This window comes from Cyclopterus lumpus, chromosome 25 (assembly GCF_009769545.1).
Source record: "Cyclopterus lumpus isolate fCycLum1 chromosome 25, fCycLum1.pri, whole genome shotgun sequence".
Lineage (NCBI taxonomy): Eukaryota > Metazoa > Chordata > Actinopteri > Perciformes > Cyclopteridae > Cyclopterus > Cyclopterus lumpus.
This window is the reverse complement of record NC_046990.1, coordinates 6,722,938-6,737,156: the sequence shown is the minus strand read 5'-3', so window position 1 is coordinate 6,737,156 and position 14,219 is coordinate 6,722,938. Positions and strand designations below refer to the sequence as shown.

The window sequence follows — 14,219 nt, the reverse complement described above, 5'->3', positions numbered from 1 at the left end:
TGTACTTTTAGAGACTGTCAAGTACTTCCAAAGGCATCAACCTACCCTGGGGGCCCAGCAGAGCTGCCCCGATAAGAGAAGTAGTTACAGTTGCAGGTGCGTGAGGACATAGTGACATTCACCGGTGACAAACCTGGCTACTGCTGAAGATCGCACAGTTGTAGTCACTGTATCCAGCTGAAGGGTCGACTAAATCAAGCACAACAGTGCTCTGAGCTTTTGGAATCTGAATCCCACGCCCTCCCTTTACAACACACACACACACACACAAACAAACACACACACATACGCCCACAAACCAGAAATATAATCCGTGGTCTAAGGACGCAATCAAAATCTGCAACCTGACATCAGCAGGCAAATCCTGGGAGCGGTTTAGCTGTTGTTAGCCAGCTCGGCCGGCGCTGACGGAGACTAACTGCTGTTTAGAGAACGCATGCAGCCTGTAAAGAGGCGCAGCGTTGCCAACCGGGCCTCAAGGATACGGGAGTGGAAAACACTTATCGGCTTTACTAAACAAATAACCGAAAAGGGGCATTGCGTGACATTAAAAAGGGGGAAGGAAAATATGACGGCCCAAACAATCCGAGGCTCTCGCATTAGATCACCAATAATTGAGATGGAATATGGACTATTAATGCCCGTCACAAGTCCACACACACCACAACCACCACCGGAAAATCAGCTCGAATAAAAGTTATATATCAACACGGAATGGTGATTCAAGTCAGAGGAGAGGAGAGGAGAGGAGAGGAGAGGAGAGGAGAGGAGAGGAGAGGAGAGGAGATGAGAGGAGAGATCTTATAAGCCTCTACCTGAGTTCCTGCAGTCGTCTCCTTGCTGAGGGACCTGAACGGAGAAGGCCAGCAGGTCAGGAGCCAGCAGAGATTCAGGTTTGCGTATCTCATTGAGCCAGCGGCTCATGTGGAGTTCTTTGGTGTCAGATGGGCCCTGAATCAAAGGAACCAGCTTCTCCTTAACACCCTCTCCCGAACCTAAGACACAAGAGTTAAAGGCTAATTGATATATTAAAACTCCCCCAGTGAACAACATTTTTTAAAGAAATATTCATATTCGCAGTTCTTGGCTTTCATGCTTCGCAGATTACAAAGAAATCCCAAATTCCTATGCATAAACTGTCTTTAAGTGTCGTATACTAAAAAGGAGAGAAAATAATACCCCAAATATCGAAAAACACTTGGGTTTTAATATTCAAATAGTTATGTTAACATAAATTCCAGCATTTATCTGCAAATAAATCAACAGTTTGGCCCTTCAAAGCAACAGGAAACAAATAAAAGATGGCATATCATCCATGACGAAACTGCAGATGAAATCTCAGGGGGAAATGATAACAATGTTATTGCAGTGCTGCAGAAACAGACTTGAAAATCATAACAAAAGTATGTCCAACAGACAATAATTCCATCATAAGGTAAAGCAGACCAATAAAGAACATGATGGACAGTCCTACTTGCCTTTTCTTATGTGTACACTATTTTCTGTAGATGTTCATTTTGAAATAAGAAAATCAACTGCACATGCTTTTTTTTTTTTTCTCCTCTTTGTATTTCTATATCGTCAGCTGCAATAGATCTCATAATCTGCCTGACATCATGTGTGCAGTTTGACCCCGTGAACTCCGTGCTGTGACACTAGCTCCAATAACATCCTCGCCATCAAAGACATGGCCGGAGCCCAATGACAGCGCCCGCCGGGAGGAAAAGAACCAGCGACCGAACCCCCGGAGCTGGAAGGAAACCAACAGGGAGATCGCGCGGGAAAAAGGAGAGCCGAGTGTGTAAAAGGAGGATTTGAAAAAAGAAAGCCAAAAGAAGAGTCTAGACGCTAGTCGATCCCCCCCTCTCTCTCTCTCTCTCTCTCTCATCTCTCTCTCATCTCTCTCTCATCTCTCTCTCTCATCTCTCTCTCTCTCTCTCTCATCTCTCTCTCTCTCTCTCTCTCTCTCTCTTCTCTCTCTCTCTCTCTCTCTCTCTCTCTCTCTCTCTCTCTCTCTCTCTCTCTCCTACACAGGCAGTAAAGTTTTAACAGGGCACAGCTGCACACACCTGGGGTCCTGGCACACACTTTTACGGCTCCCACGGTTCCCGAGGCGCATTTCACCGTCGCACGGCTGCAGAGCTTCAGCTCCAGGTTTTGGACGGAGCCCTCGAGGGTCGGTGACGGGCCCGGAGACTTCACACCTAATAAAGAATTGAGAAGAGAAAAAAAACACACACACACACACAAACAGAGTGAAAATGAAGTGCAGTCCGGGGAGGTTTAGACACTGCTGCCGTGGCTTCGTTTAACACTTGATTGGCCTTTAATTGGTCTTGACCCCTCTCTCTCTCTCTCTTTCTCTCTCTGTGAGAAACCAGGTGCTCCAGGAACGCTGGTATCACCAACACCCGGCGGAGGGTGCTGCGTTGATCGCCACGCTCGCAGGGATACTTGCGGTGGCCCTCTGTTTCCAAGGCTAACCTGTTGGTGTAGTCTCCATACCATAATGACAACAACACTTTGATGTATTATAGTACACGCCGTTAAACATGAATTAACAGACCCCCAAAGCTACAATAAATAAATAACACATTTCACTCTGATGCGTGATACGCCGTCATCAGCGCCCGGCACCTCAGTCCTGCTACGATCTCCGTCAGTCTTTAATACATTTGAAATGTTTACGACCTTGTGCTTCACTTCCATGTGGGTATTTACCTGCGAGTACAGGCCGACAGGGTCTGATTTACAAACACTGCTGATGACGGATGACTTTTAGATGCGGCAAAAAGTCTCAACAGCCATATTGTATGAAAAAAAGAGCCCAGCAAGGGTATAGAAAAGACATAACAAAAAAAAACAACCTTAAAGTGCCCGTTCTAAATGTTTTACAAGTTCCCACTAAATCTACTGGGTTGAGTGACTTTCAGTTGAATAACAGGAACTATTAGGACTGCGAGTAATGGGCCAATATAAAGGATATATCTTTCCAAAACAATATCCAATGCAGTCACATCAGCATCCAGCTTAGTGTCAACTACAACTCACCTAACAGCAGCATTACATCACAGGGAGCCTCCAGTGCTCCTCGCTCTATGATTAGTCCTCTTAATGGCAGCCCAGTGGGGAAGAACCCTACCGTCTGCCATCTTTCAAAATGAAACCGTTTGCACTGTGGGGAATGAGTGTGGTGGTGGTGTGGGGGGGGGGGGATGGATTACAGACTCGTCATTATGATATGCCAATGTTATTTCTATGGTGAGAGGCTATTTCAAACACATAACAAGAGGAGGGAGAGAGGAATGGCTGGAAGGCTAAGAGATACTGTGGAGTTTTGGGGCGTCCGGTGCCAAAGCGCCTGTTGAGAGAGGAGAGGAAGCCCCATCCATCACATGCTGCATTCTTCCAGGGAGCACATTCAATTCTTACATCACCTGTTCCAGTGAGGCTTCGCTTCTCACAGTAATCCCCTCCCCCACACTCCTTTTTTTTTTTTACAGCAATAGCACTTCATTTTCTACAAGTGTCCGCAGCACTCTCTGACTGAGGTCACACAGCGGTGGGGAGAGAGAGGAGCTCCAACATCAAACGTAAACACAAATACAGGAAAGCTGAGGAAGAACAAATTAAGCACGCAGACACCGGGGGATGTACCGACTACTGGCGAGGCTATGGACGCAAAACAAGTTCATTATTTGGCAACAGTTCCCTGAAGCTCCCAGGAAGAAGAAGCTGGTCTTGACGTTTTCTTTCATCCACATCCACTTGCTCTCTGACTTCCTGTCTTACGGTTCGTCTAAATAAAGTCTTCCTGTTCCCCACTTATCCCCCCCCTTTCTTTCCTCTGTCGGTTCCATCAAATCACTACAACTCAAACTTTTACTTGGTTGGGAAGGTTGTTTTTAACACAACAATGTGCACATCATATTTCGGTTTGCAGTTGATATTCCCAAATCAGCTAATAGTTGGAATGATAGTCTAAATGTAAAACAGCAGGCAGTGTGGACTCAAGTAGACACCTGCGTGTATACAAAGCACATTTTAACCTGGAGAATTACTGCCAATTGCTAAAATCACTAACCACTGACTTCCCTCCTCTCTCTCTCTCTCTCTCTCTCTCAGACAAATTACCCAGCAACCTCTTCACCTGCTGTCTGAGAGGCCCTCCATCAGCCCAGATGGAAGATGGGGATGTTAATAACCCTCCCCGTGTCTCCCCGCCTGCCCCTTAATGTATCTGCAGGTCAAACAGAGCGGTGCTCTGTGGCTCACGTTTCCTGCTTCTCTACAGGACAGATGTTCCATGTGAAGTGTAGATCTGGTGGATTATTCCAGCTCTACTGTACGGGGGCGTGCAGAAATGCCAATGTGTTTTTAAGGGATAGGTAAAGCCTACACATACCTTAAATGACGGTTTAAGAAAGTTATACTACTGTCAAAATTATTAATCCGTTAAAGAATTTAGGACCACGAGGAGGAATTTGTGTTTTGTTGTTCTTGTTGTTGTTGTCGTCATCGAACATACAAGCACAAATATTGTTTCAGAGAACAGTTAAAGCAGTGTTTTAGATTACTTTTTTTTTTTATCCAATATTTTGGGATGATACATGTTGCCTTGTTTTGATCTTTTTACACAATGATATTACAGAAAGAAAGAGTGACCATATTAACTATTTTTATGTGCAAACTCAAACATGCACGTGGAGACATTCGGGTTATTTGATGTGATCCAGTACCAGAGGGAGAGATAGAGAAAAGACATAGGCTCTCCATAAAGCGAGGCTGCCCTGCCTGGAAACAATATAGCTTACATACATATGGCATAAAAGTATTGCACCAGACATTTGGCTTTATTATCGAGTGCGCGTAGTGAACCTAAAAACACATGACCCTTAAAGTACCCAGAATATGGTGGAGAGCGGGTATCCAGACCCGGTCCTGAAGGAGAAATGGTGGCAACAGTGATGAGTAGGCCTCCACGCCCGCTGTCTGCTCCCTTGAGCCCTTCTTTCTTTCTTCAGGAAAAATGGAGATGTTGAAAGTGCAAGATCAATCTGGAACACAACAGGGGCCGCCCGCCCCCCCCCCCCTGCTCTATTTACTCTTTGATAAATGGAACTAGGGGTATCGCTATCCCACATTGCCCACGTAGATGTCCAAAAGGGCACGGTGCACCTGCTGGGGTGGTTGGTGGTTGCGTGGGGGGGCTCTGGACAATGTTTTGTACAGCTGTTAGACTATAAAAATAAAAAAGTGAGGTACGCAGGGAGAGGGTAAAACACAGGGGTTGGTAGTTTGTCGACTTAACAGTGGTATTCGCTTTGGTTTATGTATGCAATATGCGTGTGTGTGTGTGTGTGTGTGTGTGTGTGTGTGTGTGTGTGTGTGTGTGATTGAGTGGATGTGTGTGGTGCTGTTACTTCTCAAGCAAGGGCAGGTGCAGCAAGTACATAAACACACAGCTAGGGGCCAGAGGCTACGGCACTCCATCAAACACGGCGAGGGCAAACTGTGGGCAGCTGGATTTGCCATCCTAGGCCGCCGTGAACGAGTGTGGAAAATAGAAGGAGGTGATGGAAAGTCAGTGAAGAAGTACTGAGGGGACAGAAAGGAAAAGAAAGACGGAACCGATTTTTAAAAAAGAGAGAAGCACACATGGATGGGGCAATATGGGATGTGAGAGCTGCCTTTTTTTTGCTCTCTGCATACCTCAATAGTCGGCGTGCACATGTCTCGGTGTGTGTGTGACATCTGCAGACTCGCCATGTTTTACACATTCCAACATGTCCTACTCTCACTGCTTTGAGGAATGGTATGGGAAAGCTGTCTGCCCAGTAACGCCAGACCAGACCCTTTAAAAAAACAGGACACACTGTGTTGGTGTCGGCCTTGTTGATTAGAATGACTCAGAAATACTCAGTAAGTTTCACTTCTAATGCTCTGGAAATTGGAAATAAAATGTTTTTTTAATGTTGTTATGTTGAATCAATTAAGCCAGGACACCTGCATGAGATGCTCAGGAAGTATCACGAAAGCAAAAGCTCACACGGTGTCCAACAACCGCTGTTCGTTCCCAACGAGAAGTCAACGTTGATTTCTTTTGTCACATAACTTGCGTAGTGTAGTTTTGCTGGGCTTTGTAAGAGAAATGCACGAACAATGAGGAGTTACTTGTACCGTTGTAGGAGGGTACGTGGGATGAGAATACTGAAATATTGCAAGATGAGGAAGGGCGAAGGACGAAGTCCCTCCTTCCTGTGTGGAAAGAGGTTTTTTAAAATGCGTGTTCTTAAACTTTTTAGACAACAAGCTGATGCAAAACCTTTAACTGTCTTTAATACTAAAGATAGAAAGATAAGAAGGTGCAGCATGTGTCTGAATCAGCTATTAAACCATGTGTTCTCACTCAAGGTACAACACCTCGTCTCCACTTCGTCACATTAGAGTCAAGAGTGAAGAGTTCCCCTGCTTTACCAGGCGAGCGGACCCCCGGCACGTATTAATGCCTTAGGGATCCGTTTTATATGCAATGACGATCAGCTGACAAGAGGATGTACACTATCGCCAAGCCCTAATGGACAAGTAGTGAGACAAAGACAGACAGGGAAAGAAAAGAGAACCTAAAGTGCTAAAAGCTCCAAGTCTGGCAACGGGCCCACGGCAGCTAGGCGCAGGGGGGGGGCTGACAGAAAGGGAGGTAGACATGGACAAGTTGGGTAGACCCAAAAGCAGCCAGCTGAGCCATTAAGTGCTGATGCAGAAACAATAACTGTCTCTCCTAAGTCAGGAAGGGCTGAAGTAGAAGCAAGTAAGTAGGAGGCAGGAGGTCTGCTGGCGCCGTGGCCCAGCACTGACACACATCGAAAAAAAAATACAGACACATGCCCGAGAGAAGCGGGACAGGAAAGCAGACAAGGTGAACCAGTAGTGGGGTTTTGGTCCCGCAGTTAAATCTGAGACGAGAGCGGGTGAACACGGGTCTGCAGGGGAGACGCAAGATCTCATTGACACACCGCCAGAAGAGGATTCGTATGGGTGGGGGAGACTTTGTGACATTTTTTTCACGGAAACAAAAAATTGCTACTTTCTATCAGCAACTGTCAAAAAAAAAAAAATCCGCCTCGGGTCAATAAATGAAAGCCGTTGCAGTCAATCCGATGGCCTTAAACTTAATGGTGTGAGCAGGGAAAACTGCACACACAAGGCGGCGATGCATTTTATATTTCAGGTAGCAGCAATCTTCTTTTTCAAATGGCGTTTTTTTGTCAATAAATGGAAGAGGAACTGGGCAGTGCATGAGCAGCGATAGCTAGCTACCGTTGCTAAATAAAGCGTAACAAGCTCACACGGAGCCCCGCTGCCACAGTTTGGTATAAATAGTATAGTACGCAGAAAACCTCCATCAGCCAATTATTCTACAGCAACAGACACAGAGGAGAGATGTTTAATGAATGTTTCAAATCAAAATAACTAATCCCGGCAGCGATGCAAATTTGCAACAGTTGCAGCACTTTTTCAATGAAAGGTTTGAATGGGTTTACAGGCGGAGGACCGACTACCGGGATCTTGTTGACCTCAGAGCCGCGTCTGGCAGTCTGTCTGAGGTCAAGTGTTCTACAAGCCGAAGCTACTGTAAACTATCTTATTGAGTTTCCTCTTAAGGAAATGCTCTGAGTGCAATCTGATTACCGGTGTGTGTGTGTCTACGTCTTTTATTGTGAATGATACGAAAAGGTAGAAGTGGATCGGATACACACCGCGTATCAAGAGAAGTGGCCACAGCATTGGAGGCAGGGCCCCGATTATTCTTATGCAAGCTGCTTAGCGGTGCATGAAGAAAAAAGAAAAAAAAAGAGTAACTTCTGAGTAATTCTGATAAAGATACCCCCGATTTATCGTTGCTCTGCCGTAGCCATGAGCCTTCTCTTTAACCCCGCCTTCCTCGCAGGAAAATAACTCCCGATTCACTATTAGTGCATTTAAAAGGAAGGCTATTCATGTTTGCTGTGGCTCGGTTCTACTGAGCCTCCCTGTCGTTACACACCATCGTGTACTTTTCGAATCGCTCCGTTCCCGCGCTCAGTTGGTTGATACACCTTCATATCGCACTTTTCATTTTTTTTTTTAGCTTGAATTTAGCTCATTACGCAACAAGATGACGCCGCCTTTCCGCCACGTTAAAAATGTGCAGCCCGTGTGAAAGTTCTCACGACAAAAACAAGTGTTTGAAAATAAACACACACACAGACGCACACACACACACACACAGGGTAGAGGTTAGAGTGGTGGGGTATGCTGCCTGTTACAGTGGTGGTGGTGGTATTAAGACAGTGATGGGGTGTAAGTGCTGGTGGCAGCGGAGGCTGGGGGTCTAATTTCCATGATTACCATCCCCTCCAGGTGCTGCCTGCCTTTCCGTCTGCCCACTAAAGCAGTGACACATGTTCTCCGCACATTCAAACCCTTGGTTCTCTCTGCCACCGAATTACCACAATTAAGGAGTCTTCATGCGGAAGCAATTTGGCCAACACTAATGGGCCCAGGCGGTGGGGATCGGGAGAGACGGGGTAGGTGGGGGTGGGGGGTGGCTGCAGAGCTAAACCGAGTGAAAGAGTTTTAGAAGAAGTGAGAACGATGAGAGAGTAAGAGCGAAACAGGGGGGGGGGGGCAGATGTGTGGGGTGTGATAGAGAAACATGTGCTGTGACATGGAGGATTCCCGCGTTTGCCACTTGTAAGAGAGATGATTAGTCAGCGGTGAGATAGGCCATTAAAACACAGTTCTGGATGAGAGGGCCTGCCTCTCAATCTCCCAGATTCCTAATGCTGCCCTGACAAATTTGGTTAGCGCAAGAAACGGGGGCATTCTGACTTTGAAGTCGCAGCCAGGGTGGAATGCCAGTGTGGTTCCACCGCGAGAGAGAGAGAGAGAGAGAGAGAGAGAGATGCTCGAAACGACAGACCGCAGCTAATGACACTAAAACCAGCCCCTCCGTCACCGAAACGTAACTCTGGATTACTGCTCTCCCTCTCGCTGACTCTGTGACTGCACACACACACGCACGCACGCACGCACACACACACACACACACACACACACACACACACACACACACACACACACACACACACACACACACACACACACACACACACACACACACACACACACCACACACACACACACACACACACACACACACACACACACAGCGCGCGTGCTCACTCTCTTTTCTCAAGAGTTAACTGCATTAAAAGAGAAATCAAAAGGTAGAGAGAGCTCTTGTGTATCAATGTTCCACCGTCTTCGCAGGGGCAGACCTGTGTCTGTGTGTGGGCGGTAGCCAAGACGCGTTTCATTCTTTACTTCTTCGGTTGCTGCCGTGGAAAGTTATGGCCTGGCGCCGCGGAGCTATGTGCTCGGTCGGCACCCTTAGATGGGGACGCTTGGCACACGGCGGGGAGCCGAGCGCTGCAGATATGATCAGATGACATAAATACAAACACATTTATTTGGGTCCTCTGCTGTGGGTGCTTTAAAGCCCATTCCACTGAGCATTTTGTTTTATGTCACAGTTACGCTCACTGCTTTGTGCATACGTGGACTTCTTAAACGTGTTGTTAAGCCATTTCATAACTTGTCAAATAAGCTGTTCTTTCACTTATTTATCATATACTCTATGCAATATATAAACCAGTCCTTATCCCTCACTCTTTACACCATTAAGTAATTCGGTATGAAAAAAAAAATAAAAAATGATAACCTCCTAATATCTGTAAAATGCATAAATGCAAAGCCATCCCTATAATATACAATACAATTATGAATACCAGACTATAACTGTACATCTATTGATGACACATTGACTGTTTACATGCACACTCATATTCCATTTTTATTTTGAATATGACAAAATTCTGACTTTGACGTGGCTCATGTAAAAATCCTATTCCTTTTGAATATTCCGAATCGGGGCTTATTACAAATTAAGCATTTAAGAGATTTATCGGTTTTAGGAGCATTCTTTGGACATGTCTGGGTCTCCAGAGGGGGTTTCGGCCTCTTTCCTGTTGACCACCAGCTCTGTGCTTGAAGCTGGAGGAGAGAAGCCCAAAAGGTGCTCCAGCTCTAAATTAATTTAAACCTGTTCTACCCAAACTCGGCCAGCTAATCCGCCCCACTCGACTACAATGGTCCTCCAGGTTTCTAAAAAGCACTGTAGATCTTTGAGATCAACCGCCAATGGAAGTGCTGTAACCGTAGTGCCAATGGCATATTGGATTTAGTGGTAAGTGGAGCGTTCTGAGAAACCATCAATGACTCCGATAGGGGAGCAGAAATTTAAACTATAGCCGAACTCCAGGCTTCCAGATCCTGCAATGGGATCCTCCATCATGAGTGGAATCCCATCTTATTCCCGTGACAGAAAAGTGGGCTACTATTTTTAAACAAACGGGGGGGAGAAAACACTGTAAAAACACTGTATATATATATATATATATATATATATATATATATATATATGTGTGTGTGTACGTGTGTGTGTGTGTGTACGTGTGTGTGTGTGTGTGCTTGTTTGGCGAAAATGAACTTGAGATGTTTATTAATAGAGGTGCAGACCTGAGGCCTTTTCTGTTCCTCTCGTCCAATTAAAAGACCGAAATATCGCTGTAATCTGATGTCCAATTGTGGGACGACCCAAAACCCAAGTCACTCCTGTTTCGCTTTGGCCTCTCTCGTTAGCTCGGGACCGAAGCGAGCGACGGAGAAAGAGCAGAGAGTTTTTTTTTTTTTCGGGAAGACAAAAGGAAAAAGGAGGAAGGGCCGTGTCTGGATCGACTTAAAACATCATCGCAAATCTGCCAGGAGTGGAGCGAGGGCCGTCTGTGGCTCATTGAAGTTTTCATTGACAAGAACCGTCTCATGTTCCCAACCGAGATTTATTTATCGCGTCTCTGATGCTGACACAATGTGTTTTTAATGTCAGAAATAAGGTTGCGTCCACAGACTCTCTTGCCGTTCTCCCTCCCTGCTTTCTTCCTGCCCCGATGTCAATCCGTGAAGCAGACAAGTAGACAGGCAAAAATGTCTCCTCGAAACCAATAAGTTACCTCTTCAAAGAAGCACGGGGACTTGAGTGAGGGGGGGGCGGGGGCATGCTGAAACAGACATCTCAGGGTTTTCATTAGGCTTCCCATCTCCTTACTGACATTTGTGACAACCGCAGAGCGAGTGGGCGGGTGGGGGGGTGGGGGGGGCACACACAAAAAAACTCCGTCCTTCTTTCGCTTTCATTGTGGAACAATGAAAAAGGACTAGCAAAACAATCTCCATGAGCTAAGTGTACAGGCCCCCGTATATGACAGGGCAAAGCTGCAGGACTCTGCTACCAGCTACCAGCTGCATTGTGGGCAGAGAGAGGAGGAGAGACAGACGGGTACGTTCTGGGACCAGACAACGCATACCGGGGATTAGTTTACGGAGATGACAGAGCGATATGAAAATTGACACTTTTCCCCCTACAATAACAAAGAGCTATTACCGACTTAGGGGGGCGGGGGGGGGCGTCGGAGATCACAAGGATGTGAACCGCCGGCCATGACAGGAGCAGCTTCTTTTTTCATAGGGACTGTTGTTGACATGGCCTTCTAGGAGGCCGCGTTTTGTTTCCAAGCGATGGGAAATATCAGTGTGAAGGAAAAAAAAATAAACATTTAAATAATTCTCCTTGACGCAACCTCGAGCGGCCTGTTTTCCCCCCAACCCCTCTCCTCCCGGCCGTCCCATCCCCCTCATAATAATGATACGGAGTGAGAGCATGAATATGATCATCAACATGCCTCCGGTCGCGATAAATGGAATCGTACGCCGCGAGTTCAGGAGCACAGATGGGACTCGCTAAAGATGGAGATGGCCATGCATCTGTGCATATGCGCATCTCTCGATGCATGCGTGTGTGCATGTCCAACCGGACACTCAATTAGGTGCAAAAAGCTGGGTTTAATGAAGAAAACCAATGGCCAGTGTCAGGGCACTGAGGTCCAGCCCTCGCTCTCAATCGCTTTATTTTCTCCCTGTCACTCTTTTCCCTTCAACCCTCGTTTTCCCTCCGACTTTCATTTTTCATTTTGCTCATTATATTGTTCACTCTCTCTCTTCCTCTGTTGCCCCCCCCCCCCACCACCACCACCCCTCCCCCTCCTATATCTGTCACGCTGAAGTTATGTCACAGCTCGTATATCACCCAGCAATCATCTAGAGCACGTCTGGTGACCACCACCAACCAACTTCTACTACTACCCCCCCCTGCCCCTCCTCTTGTCCTACAACAGACCACCGCGGAGCTCTGTAGCCAGGAAAGCAGCTGTGGTCGCTGCATTAAAGCGGAATCCATCAGTGGTGGAAATGCCAATGTTATGCTCGTTTAAATGACCTTGATCTTTTGTGTTTCAAAACGCGAGCCTTTCGCAAGACACTAAAACAGGGAAGTGCATGGATCAAGACTCACTGCTCTGCAGGGGAAAAGCGTGGAGTGTAGAAAGTTAATAGCACTGGGCTGACTTTCTACTCCACCTCCTTTTTGCCTGGTGCATACTGTAGCTGTCACTCTGACATGGCTAACAGACCCAACACAGATTTGACCTATCATTATGTAGTCACTCTGTCATTATGTAGTCCGTGTGGAGGATGCCCGTGATATAAAAACAATCAATATTGCTCCGCCACAAATATTGCAAGCGGGGACTAGTGCTATGAAGCACTTCTGCCACTGGCTGCGTTTGAAAGGAACGGACAGGCAACTTTTATAATGAGTGTGTAGAGCATCCCGGCCTGGTGTCAAGCATACGTAACACTCTGCATTTCTCATGCATTGTTTTAGAATAAAGGCATTCATATGCATAGTTTGACCTGTTTTCTACAAGATTCTGGGCTAATGTAATGCACTGCAGCGACATTAGCCTCGCTACACACCGCGTACACTCACACGCGAGTGCATGCGGACCGGGAGCGTGGGAGGTCACTGTGGTCAGTGTGTGTTGCTGGATCTGAGGTTAGCAGTGGCTGGGAGCGATGGAAGGGCAGGAATTACAGGCACCTCTCTACTGCTATTACCACTGCTGCTGCTGAGAAACCACAAAAAGCATCCTGGGAAGAATAAACAAAAGGGAGCACGCAGGAGGAGAGGAGAAACGGAAAAGAAATGTCTACGCAGTCAAAGGAGGGGAAATAAAAAGTTGGTGGAATGTAATTGCTCAGAAAAGATGGAGAGAAAGGACTAGAGTAAAACATTAAAGAGAAAGAAAGAGCAGGTTTTAGTAAGGAGAAGCAAAAACACTAATACGACAAAATAACGCTTCTTTTTAATGTTTAAACCTGAAATGATGACGGCATTGCAGAGGATAAAGTAGTACAACATGTAAGCCGTGTTCATTTGTACTTCTTTACTGAGAAGATTTCATTAAAGTTGCCTTATTATTGTTTTCTGTTTACAAAATGTACCACGATCTTGGGGAGATAATAATGACAAATAAATACAAAACGACATCTAAATCAAACCCTCTATAAACTGCTTTGATTTGAAATCAAACGCATATGACGAAACCTTCTTTACGAGACATCGAGTCCCAGCAGACACATTGAAGTACGACGCAGGCGGAGCTCGCCAATAAAACACAACACCAGCTTCACCGGCATGCAAAAGAGGGGAGATTGCTGGAATGATGCGTCACCGCAGGAAGACTCACTAGACGGGAGCGTGGGAAATCAACGCCATCCTACGGACTGTTGTGTGACAAAACCGAGTTGTTCTGCCTTCACGAACATCTTCCCACGCGGGCATTCGCTGCACAAGCTCGGTCAGCAAGCCGCCGAGCAAGCGCAGCGACTCCCCCAAGTCCTACAAGTCCTGGTGGACGTGTTCCAGTCGGCCGCAATGATTTTAAGTCTCTTGACTGTTGCTTTTAATCGGAGTCCACCAATTACTTTGAAGAACCTTTTTACGGCCTGTCAGTACCTTGAGATTAAAACCGAAACGCTGTTGAGTCCACCCCCCCACCCTCCTTCCATGCTGAATCGCGGAATTTCCTTTTGGACAGGGAATGAAATCTTATACCCGAAACGGCTCCCCCGCGAAGGACACTGACCATCTGTGTTATCAGCTAGACCTCGATATGAAACACCTTCCACTATTGCAAAACCTTGTGACATCAAACGGC

At 46.4% G+C, this 14,219-nt stretch overlaps 1 protein-coding gene across 1 annotated transcript in view; it reads right to left on the bottom strand.

Annotated features, from left to right (window-relative positions):
* The window catches only part of LOC117727940 (vacuolar protein sorting-associated protein 13B-like), a 305,167-nt gene that overhangs the window by 220,384 nt on the left and 70,564 nt on the right, over positions 1-14,219 (bottom strand). Inside the window, exons 18-19 of the mRNA XM_034528491.1 lie at positions 2,070-2,204; positions 816-995 (exon numbers count right to left, since the gene is read on the bottom strand). Coding sequence (XP_034384382.1) covers positions 816-995; positions 2,070-2,204 — 315 coding nt within the window. The remainder of the gene's footprint in view (positions 1-815; positions 996-2,069; positions 2,205-14,219) is intronic.